This window comes from Furipterus horrens, unplaced genomic scaffold (genome assembly GCF_987537825.1).
Source record: "Furipterus horrens unplaced genomic scaffold, mFurHor1.1.pri manual_scaffold_3, whole genome shotgun sequence".
Classification (NCBI taxonomy): domain Eukaryota; kingdom Metazoa; phylum Chordata; class Mammalia; order Chiroptera; family Furipteridae; genus Furipterus; species Furipterus horrens.
The window spans coordinates 93899869-93914988 of record NW_028327173.1 but is presented as its reverse complement, the minus strand read 5'-3'; the positions used below and the strand labels follow the sequence as shown (position 1 = coordinate 93914988).

The 15120-nt window shown below is 39.9% G+C and overlaps 1 protein-coding gene across 2 annotated transcripts in view; it reads right to left on the bottom strand.

Moving 5' to 3' along the window:
* Positions 1–15120, bottom strand: part of GCNT2 (glucosaminyl (N-acetyl) transferase 2 (I blood group)) — a 118936-nt gene that overhangs the window by 53624 nt on the left and 50192 nt on the right. Inside the window, exon 1 of one of the 2 annotated variants that reach the window (XM_090269873.1) lies at positions 8457–9641. The exons of the other annotated variant lie outside the window; for it this stretch is intronic. Within the exon in view, the coding sequence (XP_090125999.1) occupies positions 8457–9375 (919 nt within the window). The 5' untranslated portion in view covers positions 9376–9641. Of the gene's footprint in view, positions 1–8456; positions 9642–15120 lie in introns of those variants that run through there. 2 annotated transcript variants of the gene reach the window in all.

Genomic DNA, 15120 nt, shown 5'->3' with positions numbered 1-15120 from the left:
GTCATTTGTGTACCACGTTCACAATATCCACTTTATGCAATCAATACCAAAAAGCTTTTCCTTAAATAAAGTCACTTTCATTTTTCATGGTGGCTGCCTTTTGTCTTAGTCAAAAAGAGTCTCTGATGGAAATGAACAGAGCCAACACTTGCTGCAAATCTATAATTTGTAAAAGATGGTTTATGTCAATGTTCTCAAAGTGTGCTTTCTAAACAGAAGCACCAGTGTCACCTGGGAACCTGTTAGAAATACAGATTCTGGGCCATGCTCCAGACCTGCTGAATAAGAAACTCTGGGGTTAGGGCCCAGCAATCCGTGTCAACAGACCCTATAGCCGATTCTGAGGCATGCTCCATCTGAGAACTACCATACTATATGCACTGTCTTATTTAATAATCGTTCAGTTCTCTGGGAACTAAGTACTATTTATTATTCCCATCATCACAGATAGGTAAATTGAGGTCTAGCATAGACTAAGGCCAGTATCACATAATTAGAGAAAAAGGGGAGCCAGGATTTAAAAACTATGCTTGGCCCGTCCTTTTCCTGTAGCATGTGGACTCAAAATGGGATGAAAGGAGATGCTGTTGTAGTGGTCCAGAGAAACAGAGTAGAGTTATTTATGTTAAAGAGATTATTTAGACATTGATTATAGATCTGTTAGGGCTTTGATATATAATTAATATCTTATTTTATTGTTTTAAGAGTTATTGAAGTGAAATCTATGTTTTTGTTGAAAAGAAAAACTGCTGCTTCTGGAAAAGATTTGTCTTGTGTAATTGGTAGAGAATGATGGGAGGCTGAATGAAAATTGGAGAAATGGTCTTGCCAGTTCTGAAGTGGTAGCTACATTAACCCTTTCTGCTAGTTAAATTCACATTAATTTAGCTTAGTGGATGTTTACCAATCATAATGATATGTGTACTTAATTAAATATCCATATATACTTTAATCCATTTTAAAAATCTTGCATAATGTTGTCCTAGGAATTAGAAATTAAAAGCTAGTTAAGAGCAGGGTTTTCTGATTATTTCCTTTAACAGAGCTGAGGGGCAAAAACATGTTTGGGCACAGATTCCGCAGTAAAGGTGATGATCCAAATATTACAGCACAGCCAATCGCCAGAGGCATCATAAATGATCCCTCACCTGCCTATAGCTTCAATATAGTTTAATTATGTCTAAGGCTTCTCAACCAAGAGCTTGGCATTTTATGATGTAGACTCATCTATGTAGGTACTCAAGAGCCAGGACAAATCGTACATTATAAATCTTCCTCAAATTACTGGCCCCAAAAGAGCCTAGAGCCCTTTACCAATAAGGAAAAACACAGGCCCAGATCACTAATACTATATTTTGAAAATCATGCCCAAATTTATATGCATATTTAATATTATTGGGTTATACAAAATGATGTCATTATTAAAAATGGTAAATTAGTAGAGCCCATAAATATATTTGTTTTTTATAATATTTCTTTCAACCGTAATTTCCATGGTGACAAAAATAAGTATTAGTGTGGACTGTCATATGGCCACAGAAAAATAGCATTATTGTAGACCTGAATGTTCTAATGACAGTCATTAAGACCTGGTTCTACATCCCATCAATGTTTATAATTCCAGGTTGTTGTTATAATCAGTATGATTAAATGCATCTTTTGTGGTCTTACAAACTAAATTCTAGAGTTGTGCCGATGTGCAGAGAACACAATGTGTGAAGTCATATGCCCATAAAAATGTTCTGGTCAAACCCTGGCTGCTGTGGCTCAGTGGATTGAGTGTTGGCCTGTGAACCAAGTATCGCTGGTTCGATTCCCAGTCAGGGCACATGATTAGGTTGCATGCCAGATCCCCGGTTGGGGGCGTGTGGGAGGCAACTGCACATTGATGTTTCTCTCCCTCTCTTTCTCCTTTCCCCTCTCTCTAAAAACAGATAAATAAAAATAAATAAGTAAAGTAACCTTGTTAAAAAATAAATTAATTAATTTAAAAAAATGTTCTGGTCAATAACACCTAGTGACATTGTAGCTGTCCTGACATCATAGCACAAAGGTTGTGAAAATTGAGAAGGCTGTGGCTGAGATGGCAAACCACTTTAATTTGGGTGTGGATGAGGATGTCATTGAGGAGCTCCTAGATAGGGTTGCTGAAGAATGACTAATACAGTGATTTTCAATTGGTGCACCACAAGAATATTTAAAGCATGCAATAACTGAGTATTTAGTCAAGAGCACTGGCCTCTTTTCCCTTAGACTGTCAAATTAAAAAATGACAACAGCCAGCACAACAATAGCCATCTGATGTGAATCAAAATTATCCTTATTTTCTTGTCAGATTAGCAAAAAATATATATTTTTGGTGTTCCACAGAATTTCAGGAATTAGTTTATGTGTGCTATGAGATGAAAAAGGTTGAAAATTGCTGTACTAATGAGTAATTAGTGTTAGAACTGAAACAGGAGGCAATAACAAAGGAAAGTGCAAGAAAAAACAATAAAATTTAAAAAAAAAAGAACCTCTAAAAAAATTCATAGTGAAGGGTTAGCAGAAGCTTTTGTAGACCTCAGAAAGCTCTTTAAAAAGTGTGAAAACACAGACCCCTAACACTGAAAGATTTTCATTAATAAAGAATGTTCACAGTGCATATCTTTTCACAAGCAAATCTATGATGACAAAAGGAAACAAATTAAGCAAACCACCAGGGACATATTTCTGAAAAGAATGATTCTTTCCTAAGAAGAGCCTCAGGCAAGTCCTTTGGGAGGTCTTCCAGAGGGATTGTCACCAGAGGAAAAGACAGTTCCATGTATATTATTGCCCTGAAGACCTTCCAGTGGGACAAGATGTGGAGGTGGAAGATGGTCATATTGATGATCCTGACCCTGTCTGAGACTAGGCTAATGTGCTGCTTGTGTCTTAGTTTTTAACTAAAAAGTAAAAAATAAAATAAAATAAAAATAAAAATAAAAATAGAGCAGAGCTTATAGAGAATATGAAGAAAAATTTTTTGTACAACAATACAATATGTTTGTGTTTTAAATAAATGTTATTACACAAGAGTAAAAAGTTAAAAGTAATTTTAAAGTTTATAAAGTAAAAACGTTACAGTAAGCTAAGGTTGATTTATTATTGAAGAAAAATGTTTTCATAAATTGAGTGTAGCCTAAGACTACGGGGTTTATATAGCCTGCTGTAGTGCACAGTGCTGTCCTGGGCCTTCGCATTCCCTCACCACTCCCTCACTGACTCACCCAGAGCAACTTCCTGTCCTGCAAGCTCCGTTCATGATAAATGCCCTATAGAGGTCTGCCATTTTTTATCTTTTATATCATATTCTTACCACACCTTTTCTGTTCAGGTATGTTTAAATACACAAATACTTACCATTGTGTTACAATTGTTACAGAACAGGGGTGTCCAAAAACCCCCAGAGTTTGTGGCTGGGGGATGGGAAGAAGGAAGCAGCTTTCAGGATGCCTTCACATGCCTGAGGCTGGTGGCTAGTGTCTTTGTCATGCAAATGTTAATGCATCCAAGGCCTCAAGGAGATGGGAGGGTCCTGGACCAGGGGATGGTATGGAAAAAGCACGCAGAGCCTGTGTGATGCAGTCAGGGATTTAAAAATAAGCGGCAGACATTTTTAACTGGGTTCTGCATGTGGATTACAAAGAAGGAAAAACTCTGGGCAGTTTACAAGGAGGCCAAGAATCCACGAGTTTTTTGGATTAAAAGCTGGTGAGCACTTTAACACAGACGAGGTCTCCCCAATCAGAATTGAATGACTGGCAGCTACTGGTAAAGCTGAACTGTGTTTGGAAAGTAGGGAAATGGTATCTCTAACATTTCTAAAACTAGCCTGGTTTGGTAGGGGGAGGCAAGAATATGTGTTTGTGGGTGTTTTAAGGAACATAAGACTAACAGTAGAAATCCGCAAATCTAAATCTATATAACTATTAAATAAACAATTCTTTCTTTTTCTTTTCACTAAACTCTGGTATTGAGAGTTATAATTCTGGTGGCGGGCAATCGGGCCCCTAACAAAACAGCCCATGGGTTCTGTTTCAATTGGAGCAGTCCAGGGGTTCTATAACATAATTGCCTCTAGAATTCAGTACAATAACATTTTGTACAGGATTATAGACTAGGAGCAATAGGCTATTCCACAGAGGCTAGGTATATGGTAGGCTGTACCACCTAGGTTTGTGTTATACTCTATGGTGTTCACAAAACTACGAAATCACCTAATGACACATTTTTTTTCAGAACGCATCCCAATAGTTAATGACTGTACTTTAAAAAAGATTGGGACTGGCTCTGGCCAGGTAGCCCAGTTGGTTAGTGCATCACCCTGATACACCAAGGTTGTGGGTTCAATCCCCAGTCAGGATACATACAAGAATCAACCAATGAATGTGTGGATAAGTGGAACAACAGACTGATGTTTCCCTTTCTCTCTCTCTCTCTCTTTTTAAAATCAATTTAAAAAAATTTTTTTAAAGACTGGGACTGATCTAGGCACACCCAGATTTAAGGCCTTAGTAACCTTTCAGCAGAGAACACACACAATACCTTCTTAATAGCTGAATGTTTGTTTGCTGAGAGCTACACCTGGAGAATGTTTCAGTTTTTTTCTATTGTTGTATTATCTTAACCTTTCATTTCCTTATGCTCATGTTTCTTTCTAAACCAGTAGTGAACAAGGAGCAGTCTAGATCAAATTAAGACATAAGAAGCCTACTGCATAAACTGGGAGTAGGCTCAGAATGGTACTAACAGCAGGGCCAAAAGGGTGCCAAGTGGTGGGAGAAACTCAAACCAGGTGCAAGTAAGTGGCGACTGGAGGCATCCAAATAGAATGCCAGTGCTTTCTCTTGCCACCAGATGTGACTGCATGATGCATCCAGGCTGGTGAACTGGGAATCAGATTTTCTAAGGAAGGACTGCCCTATTAACATTCAAACTGGAACTCTACAGTTTACTAATTATACAAGGTCTTTCTGATATCTTTCTCTTTACCGATATTATTTGTTGGCCTAGCTACTGTGGAATTATACCTCCAAGTAGTATCTTAGTGTTTCTCTAAACCTTTCTGTAAAAAATTACCCCTACCCCACCCACCCAGGTACAGGACACTTTATCTATCCCTCCAATCTTCTCATAGCTATCCATTCACTCCCCGAGATCCAACCCACAACCACCCAGCATTCTGCATAGCCTCAAATCAGGCACAGTAAAAACATGGTAGTGTGGAGAGTGATGGGGAAGACAAAGACAGATGTCAGATTTACTACCTTGAAAAAAAGAAAAAACTAAATAGGTAAGGCAGAAGAGAGTATTCACTTAGCAGGTTATTATAACTCAATGCTGGCAGCAGTGGCATTGGGTATAAGAGAACCCAGAGATGGAGTACCAACCATCTGAGAGGTGGGTTACCTGAGATGGCTTCCGGAGGTGGTAACATCCTTGATGGGTTATAGAAGATGGATGGGAGTTAGAGATGGTAGAAAGGGTATCTCAGAGAGGACATCATAAGGAGCCACCAATATAAAATCAGGTGAAAATTGCAGAAGTGTTTAGAGCCAAGGAGTTGTTGGAACATAAAATATGAAGCTTCAAGTAAAAAGAAAAGAGGGCAGAGAGGTGGGGTGGGGAAGTGGGGAGTCAGGTCATGGAGCTCATGCCACAATAAGAGCTTCAACCTGACCCTCAAGATAATGAGGAGCCACAGTATAGCTTTAAACAAGGGAACAACAGCCTTTCTGGGGGTTCACCACTGTTGGACTCTAGGGAGCAAAGGTCCCTGTTGCCTTTTTCCCACAAAATCCCTAGGACCTAGATTGAAAAATTCTTCAAAATAAAAAGAAAGTTAAGTTTTAAATTAGCTCCCTAAATGTCTGCATATGATCTAATTAAATAAAAAATACATCTTATGGTATTTTGCTGCTCACTTATAGACAACAGAGCATTTAAAATAAGGACAAATTTTCTTTTTTCTGTGTATTTTTGTGGTGAACTTAAAGTATATGTACTATTTTCTTTTAATTGGTTTTATTATCTGTAAACTTAATAAAATATCTCTGGAAGGATATATAAGAAAGCAATAATACTAGTCACTGATGGAATGGAAAATTAAAATATTTTAAACCTTGTGAACATACTTTCTGATTTTTTAAGAGCTAACTTTAAAAATTGTTTTAAAATCAGGACAGATATTCAGGGGGGAAAAACATTTTTTGAGAGGCTGGAGTGGGGGAAAATTAGGTTAATATTCTAAAATTATACTGAAATTAGCCCAATATACTAAACAGTCATTAAATTTCATGCTCAACCATTCAAATCCTGAAACTTAAATTCCATGAATCATGTCTGACTGCTTACAGTGGTACCCTCAGAATAGTGCTTGGTATACCATGAAAGGTTAAATAAATATTTGTTGACTGCTTAAAATATGTCAAAATATTCTATTCTTTTTGAAGATTTCTGTACCATGTGAAGACAAAATCCTCAACACACTCCGTGAGCCACACCAAAGCATATTCCAGATGAAACTCAGGAAGCTGGCACAGAAGCCTGTGTGGGGTGTGGTGACCAGTTCCAGCAAGGACAACCTTCCCATGACTCAAGCTAGCACAGTGGCCTGCTAAGCCTCAGTGTGCTGTGTTCCAGCACTCACACACACATACACACACACACACACACACACACACACACACACACACCGCTAACCTTATTTCCAGCTTAAAAGTGGTGAGGCAGAGCTTCCTTCCACTGCCCTCACCATCCTTCCCCACCATCACCCTTTCTCCTTTCTGTGATTCTGCAGGGACCTTGCTTTGGACATACAGGAAAGAATAAATAATCATCCTTTTCCTGGTGCAAGAGAAACAGTTCAGACATCAGGCTACATAAGTCCAGGATCAGATCCTGCTTTACCTTAGACAAGCTGTGTGAAGATGAGCACAGCATTTCAGTCCTTCTAAGCCTCTTTTTCTTCATCTGTACATGAGGATAACAATAATAATTTCTTATAATTAAAAGAAATTACATGGAACATCATATATGTGGCACAAACTATCAACAAAAACAATATTATATGCCACATATATATTTACTACATGTGTTTAAAATCATTATTCATAAATAATGAAGAACACTCACTACATTATGATAAATGTTGGTTCACTCCCCCTCCTACAAGTCTTCATGATCTGACAATTCAGTATATTTGAAAGTAAATTGCTCAGAAGATAGCATTTGTCTCTGTCCCCAGTTACCTTGGCTGAACCTCTTTCTGCCTTTTTCTCTAAGTAGACTTCTGTGACCACCAGCCTAGTTTAGCTCTTAGGAATGCTGTATTATTGGGCACCTAATAACTGAATGTGCTTTCAGATATGAGGGTAGTTTCAAACAGCAATCAAAATGCCTCAACAATAATGACACTACTTGTAAGAGCAGAGAGCTATTCAAGCACAGCGGGCATAGGGCCAACCTTGCACAGGACTGACACCCACAGCCATGTTGGCACAACAGCGGGAACTACTGTGTTGGGACATCACCGGGAAAAGGTATGCAGGTCACACAGGTAATCCCTGACAACATATGGAAAACAGAATTTTGAAAAGAAACCCAGTCCTGAATCAAAGAGGGAGTTTAGTGCTGTTTTTTGCCTTCAGTTGCCTGGCATACATTGGACCCCTTTCCACATCAAAAACAACAGAAAAGAATCCACAGCATATAAACACGAGAGGCTGCAAACTGGAATTTCTAATAAAAATCTGTGACTTAAAAACTGGGCATTTACTTTGGCTCAACTCCAGCTAGAATCTCTCTCTGTATGTTTCATCTCATTGTTACCCATTCTTCTAGGCAGTAACTGTCAGACTAGGTTTATTAAACCAAGTCAGTTGAGACATGGGTATTTGTCCAGGTCTTAGACTAGAGACATTTAAACCATAGTGATAATTTGTGAACTATCCAAAGAGAATTCAAAGATTCTGAAAAGAGCCCCATGAACTTTGAGCAATGACTGAGCATCAATGTAATACTGTGTAACATCCCCTGAAAGAAATACTACATACTTCAACTCCTAAGCTTTAGAATGCTTCTGAAAATATCAGTCTCATTATGCTATAGCTGTGCTTATGGAGGACTATGAATAGCATTCATTCCAAAGGCTGAGCTAAAAGTGAACAATGATGTGATACATGATCAAAGGTAGCTTTGCCAGAGCTCCTGTAGATCAACAGACTTCTTAGATTACTATATTACACATAGTTATAAAACAACATTACTGTCATTAAACTGTCACTAAAGAGCAACGAGACTAATAGTTTTCTATGCATTTAAATTTCTTTAAAAATAACTTCAAACGAGTCAGTTCTCTAGAGGAGCTGAATGGTGGTAGCAAACTCAATCTATGAATAAGAAAAAAAATGGTAATGGAAATTGGTACCTACTTGGAATCCTATTAAGCGTCACCCAGAAATGTTCATCAGGACTATAGGTATCTTTTGACCAATGCAGTAGATCAATAGCCCTTTTGTCATGGAAGACGAAGTTGACAAACTCTCTGGTAAGGGCCACGTAGGCAGTGCCAAAGTAGATGGTCAGCTGATGTGGAGGTGAGGTTTTCAAAATATTAGTATTTTTCACGAAAGAGCCATCTTTGCCTATGTGCTCTTGGTGGACATATTTAGTCCGGCCAATTACATGAGCTGGAGGCAGCACCCCAGGGGTAATATTTCTCCCTTTAAATCCTTTCAGATACTGAACTATTTCCTTGTTGGTTTTCAGGGGAAAATCTTGTCCACAGGTGTTGATTGCGTACTTCCATGGGACCTCCGAGGCTACCAGGTCTCTCAGGCAGTTCAGGTCAGCCTGGAGCCTGGAAATGCCCGCATAAACCACAGGCTCTATCTTTGAAGCAATAAAAGCATTTTGGAAGCAGCTCAGTAACTGCCACACAGATTTCTTAAAGTTAGCTGTGGCTTTCTCATCCACATGAACACAGTAGACATTTTGAGGCATGTAGATAGCCCTGAAAAGCCTTTCAAAAGTATCGAAGTCTTTATGGATGACCAGGACATATGCCAAAGGGAACGCCACTTCTTCTTCCGACAGGGCGCTGGTGATGTAGTGATTCTGGATCAGATAGTCCTTGCAAGGGACACTTCCCAAAGGTGATGTTAATGTCTTCTCCCAGAAAAAAGCTGACTTATCTTCTAAGGCATCCTTACAGGCATTTATTACAGAATATCTTTCACTGGAGCTATTCAACCTCCTTTTTGATAGGCTTAATTGGCTATTGTAAAGTATCACAAAAATAACCACACTGAGCACAGTGAACGCAAAAAGGTAATACTTCCAAAAGTTCATTATTTTCACTACCTTGGTAAAAGAATCTCTCTCCAGGGATTGAGAAATGATCAGTCCCTGAAATCACAGGTGTGAAGAGGCTGAATTGGACTTCCTTTGCCAGTCTTGAATATCGACAGCTTCTCAAACGGACTTCCTTTTCCTGAGTCCTTTAATCTTCATTTATTCTCTACGTCAGTATCGCGTCCGTCCTCTTGGGCGGTGGTGGCAGAGGACATGCTTCTGCAACATGCACTGGTCTCAGGCCCTGGGCGTTGGGACGCAGCAGCAGCGAGCAGAGCGCAGCCTAGAGCGGAGCGAGTGCGCTCAGCCGGCCCAGCCTCCGGGAAGCCCTCCTCATTTGCATATGAAATACAAGTGGTGGATCACAGCAAATTACGTTCAGGAAAGGAATGACGGTCCTTTTTACTGGGGTTGAGCTTCTCTTGCTTCACCCCACCCCCTTCCATCCAATCTATTCCGATCTTATCTCCCTTCTCTTCTCACACTTTCCTCTTGCGTTTTAGAATAAGTGGTTCTCCTTTTTCGGGTCAGCCGTGTAACCTGCTAGCACTCCGTGGAAACCACAGCATTTAGGACTAATGCTCCTCCGCATTATATCTTTCCTCTTTCCGTTTCTCCGCCATGTCTTTTCATTTCAGTGTTATCTCTAGGTCTGAGCACACACAGACACAGATAAGGAAAATGCAACACGTCTAAGTATTATCAGCAACAACAACAAAAAAAAAAAAAAAAAAAAAGTCTGGTGGAGAGACAGGTAGGTGTTTGCTGGATTAAATAAGACCGTTTCTGACGGTGTTACATAGCGCACGCGTGAGTGTGTGTGTGTGTGTGTGTGCGTGTGTGTGTTTAGACTATGAGAAGAGGGAAATAAGGATTATTTCCCTGTTTGTGGGCATGGGGTGAGGGCAGAAGGATCCTAGGACTGACTTGAAACACATTAAAGGGTTGGTGTGGATGACATAAATGAAATAAACACACCTTAGTTTACCCGCCAGAGAGAAAGGTGATAGTCATTGTTCCCAGAGAGCAGAAGTTGGTTCCCATTTCACAAAGAGCTTCAGATAACTCGTGTTGTTGACATGGTATTATCTACAATATGTAGCGTGACTAGCCACTGCATCTCTTTATAAGCCTGACATCTTGGGATTTGAGGGCATTTCATAGAAATCAAAGGACTTTACCTCCCACCCAATGCCCTCTCCCACATCCTTATTCTGAAGAAAGAACTAAGGTTTCTGGGCTGCAGCAAAATTCCTGGAAGTTATCAGTAGGTGAAATTCAGAGAAGCCAGGAAGAGAAGCCCCGCAGGTCTGGTCACATTACAGAGGGGCTCTCAAAGCTAATGTGTGTGGCAGGTGCCTCCAGCACTCAGCAAATGTGGAGCAAGCAGCTGCAGACTGACACAGGTTGCAAGGATGCTTCTGGGGAAAAGTAATCAGTCCAGTTAAAAGATTAGCTGTGGCAGTCACAATGGGTGTGCTTCTGTCTCATTCCTGCAGTCACCTAGCTATCTTACCTGTCTGGGCATGGTGTAGCAATTGAAGCAGCTGCCCCTGTTAAGAAAACAGCTAGTGTACAATGCCTCCTCCTATCCCAGGCTACCCCTTAACTTCCTGAAATACCTCAGACAAATGAATGGCCACAGCAGCATGCATGTGATGGATATTAATTTAGAGATAGATCCAAAGAGTTGTCAGGATCTTAAAAATCACCCAACTCAATGCTTTATTTTACAGATGAGGAAACTAAGGCCAATACAATTTTTGTTTTCCTGAAGTCATTCAGCTGGATAGAAGCCAGCACCTTAATTCTGCAGTTCCCTAGTCCAGTTGCTGGAGCCCATGTAACTGGCTTCAAATCCCTGCTGGTCACTGTCCAGCTAGCTATTCGACCAGGGTCAGGTTACCTAGCCTCTCTCAGCACCATGTTCATCATCTGTGAGATGGAAAATAACAGCGTTTGCTATTTCACATGGTTAAGAACATTAAATGAAATAACTCTTGTTCAGGGTTTATGTACTTGTTCACATATGTTCAATGAGCATTAGCAATTTTTGTTGTTCTTCTTTTGAAAAATATCTAACATTTCTGGCCCTGTTAATTAAAGGATTTTTTTATGTGACTCAATAATTTTTATTGCAACTGGAAGACAATAAATACAGCACAGAAACTTTATGGTTCTGTTAAAAAGTGTTATTTACACTAAATGATGAAAATTTGTCTTTGGCAATATGGTTACATATGAAGAGTGCAAAATACAAGTATGGATGCCTCCAAGGCAACACCATCAGGCCCCTAAAATTTGGCAGATTGTACCTGCTTCCACGTTGCTCCTCACCATAAATACAACTGAACATCACTTTCCTTCTCCTTCATGGTTCTCCCTTTCTATTCGTGATATTGGCAGTTTCAGACAGATAATACAGAAAAGAAAACTGGCTTTTGAAAAAATTATTACTCTAGTAAATTAATTTGGCCATGTAGGTCTAGCAGCAAAGGTCAGACAACCCTAGGCATTGATAGTAGCCCTCTTGGTCTCCTGATTGCTTTATCACTGTTATTTTTTTGTAAAACAAAAACTCAAAAGTGTTACAGAATCAGAGTATAAAAAAATGTACAAGTGTAGACTGCTTCCCAGACACACACAGATACTTTATCCTCCACATTGCACTGTGGCAGTGTTAAGTAGTGAGTGTGAATAACAGGAGATGAAACTGGTTACTGAACCAGCTATTAGTTTTGATGGCCTCAACGTACATACTCAGAAAAAGCTGGATATTTAAGAACTCAAATGGTGCTAAGTTTCATCTAACAAGAGAGGGTAGGGACTCAGGCCACAGTAATAAAAGAATGAACTACAATTTCTAGGTTTGATAAGTTCATGATATTAAAGACTTTCAAAATCTAATATGGAATATTAATTATTTGCCAAAACAGGGAAGGTTGTTCTCCACTTTTGCAAATGAAACACAGTGGAAAACACTGTTGTACATATCCCAAATAAATAGTATTGGTTTCATTGCTAATAAAACAAACAGAAAGGGTACTTGTGGGCACATCACAGTTAAGTCAGAAGTGAGCTTTCAGCTGAGTATGATTTCAAAAGTACAACAGACAGCAGGATACAGCACCATAGACACATTGATTTCAGTTGTTAAAAGATGGATTGTTTTAAAAATTGCATTTTCCTTCCTTAATTTTTGTCCAGTGAAGCTAGCAATTATTTACAGAACTGTGAAAGAATGCCAAGGTCACACCCATTTTTCTTGATAAAGCAACCGAGTTGCCGAGTCAGTGCTTAATTCAAGAATGACCAATGGGAGAGAGAAAACAGGGAGTTCACCCCATCAGGAATGCTCTCTCAAAGGAAGAGGGGTTAACAAATGAATTCACAAAGGTAGGTGGGTCTATACAGAACACCAAATGCCATGTGTAAATCTTCCTGAACTCCAGAAAAAGGAAAACCACACAATGCATATTCTTTGATTTACACATTCTGTTACAAAGAAAAAACAAAACAAAACAAGACACTATTACAACTTTGTAACTGTGTTAACTACAATACAAACCAAAGTCCTGAGTTTGGCAGGTAACTAAGACAGGGTTATCCACTTAGGTTATATAACAAAAGTATTGATGTATATTATATATAGCAGTATAAGAAATTTAAAAAAGTATTATTAAAATTAGATCACAGTGCTGCATAATGTGCATAACAGTGTTTGATATAGTATCAGAGGGTCGGTACCTACGACACTAAGGATTTAACTATCAACACTGGTAAGTCACAATCAAGAGGGAACACAGAATTTAAATGTGCTCTTTTGGCAGCAAAAATCCTGAAGATGAAAGAAAAAAATACTTCTCTACAGAAAAATAAAAAGAAATTGCAACATCTGGGCAGCTGTGATCCACCAGAAAGAAAGGACTTTCAACCTGAAGCAAGTGAATTCATTGCAGAATGAGGTTGTCCGTGTCCTCACCAAGCCAAGGAGTAGGAGGCACCTGTCTCACTTCCTCCTCCAAGAGCAGCAGAGAATTTAAGCACACGCCTATTTGTGAAAGAATATTTTGCTCAAGTGTAATTCACTTTAGACATGGAATTCCTTCCCAAATGTCAGGTGTTCTTTTAGCTTCCAAACTAGTACATGTGTTCATGAGTCTGACAAGTCGCCTGAGCACCATTCAGGGGGTTTGGTGACTTTGCTTTCATTTGTCTTGTGGGAGAAGTGGCCTCTGGTGTGTCATTCCAGTATCTCACATACTCACATGGGACGGAGAGAGGGAGAACCAGGGAACTACAGCAATATTTAAAGATGCTTTGGAAAACAGTTGTGAACACTTCAGCACCATGACACCTATAATTACTTGCTGTTGGCCCTTGCACACATTTAGGAGAGAGAGATCATAGCTCTTTTTTCTTAAATGACATACACATAGACAATTATTTTTATATTACTACAACTGTCTTTAATCTTTATCTAGTGCTAAGTGGAAAGCGTTTGTTTGCATCATAGATTTTTCCCAGCCTTATATTATAAGTTCCTACTTCCCCTGCCCCTCTCTAATCAGTATCCTTTCAAGAGTTCTTGGGTAAAGCTATGTCTCTGAACCAAAAATGAACCAAACCCACATTGGGAGGGTGGTTGGAGACAGCTGTGGCCAAGGCAGCTGTGGCAGGTTTCAGACGTAGGTAGGGCTTGGAGTTTTTAAGAAGGGATGTGTCCAAGGCCTTTCCTGAGAACTGATTTTTCTTGTAGAAGCACTCAGTGTGGGCCTGTGGGCCTGTCAGTGACTGCCATGGGGCATTCTGGAAGAGGCCATTTCCCTGAATGGTGTTCCTGCCTGGGGGGCAGTGTCAGGCTGTGGGCTCTGTAAAGTGGATACTGCCCGGATTTCCTTTGTGCCCAGCTCACTCCTGGGACACACCAGGACTGCTGGGCACCAAGTGCTCCATTCCACAGTGGGAGCACAAGCCCTCAGCCTCTCACCAAACGGCTCTTGGGGAAGGGATCAGAGTTAGGTACAACTGACATACAGGGGAGGGTTTTCCATATGGGACTGAATTCAATTCAATATGACTTCTTTTTCCCTTAAATTTGAAAGAATATTTTGATTTCTGTTCTTACTAATGGAAAACACTTATTCTCTTAAGGTTCTTTCCCTTCAAACTTGAAAGCATATTTTGATTTCTGTTCTTACTAATGGAAAAGAAAACACTTATTCTCTTAAGGCTTCCAAGTGGGTTGAAATGGGTACTCCCACTCAGAAAGAATGTAGGTTAACTTTTATTCTTTTCCTTCCTCACCACTATCCCCCTTCACACACACTACCCCCCCCCCGGGTGGGTGGGGCAAGGGAGATAGTAGGAATGCGGCTACATATAGGGAAGAACTTAATAGTCTGTTTTGATGTCTTCACTTTCCTTCATTCTTACTAGAGCCACACAGTTTTCTGCCAAATAAATCCTGACTTGTGGAGATTGTGGGGGCGGGGGTGGGGCGCGGAGATAGTGCCCAGGAGAAGTGAGGCAAAGGGCTTTCAATGCAGGCTCAGCTGTTTTTCCCCCCTCTTTGCCTTGAGTCTTGATCCCACAGTAGGGAGCTCTGATGAAATGTCAATGCAAAGCAACTCAACAGATCTTTAATCATGATTTAGTCAAAGCAGATTGCTAGTGGGAGTGTAACATGACTTACTGTTCGAAATAGCAGTTTTCCCCCCCAAAATTTTACAGTTTGTCCTG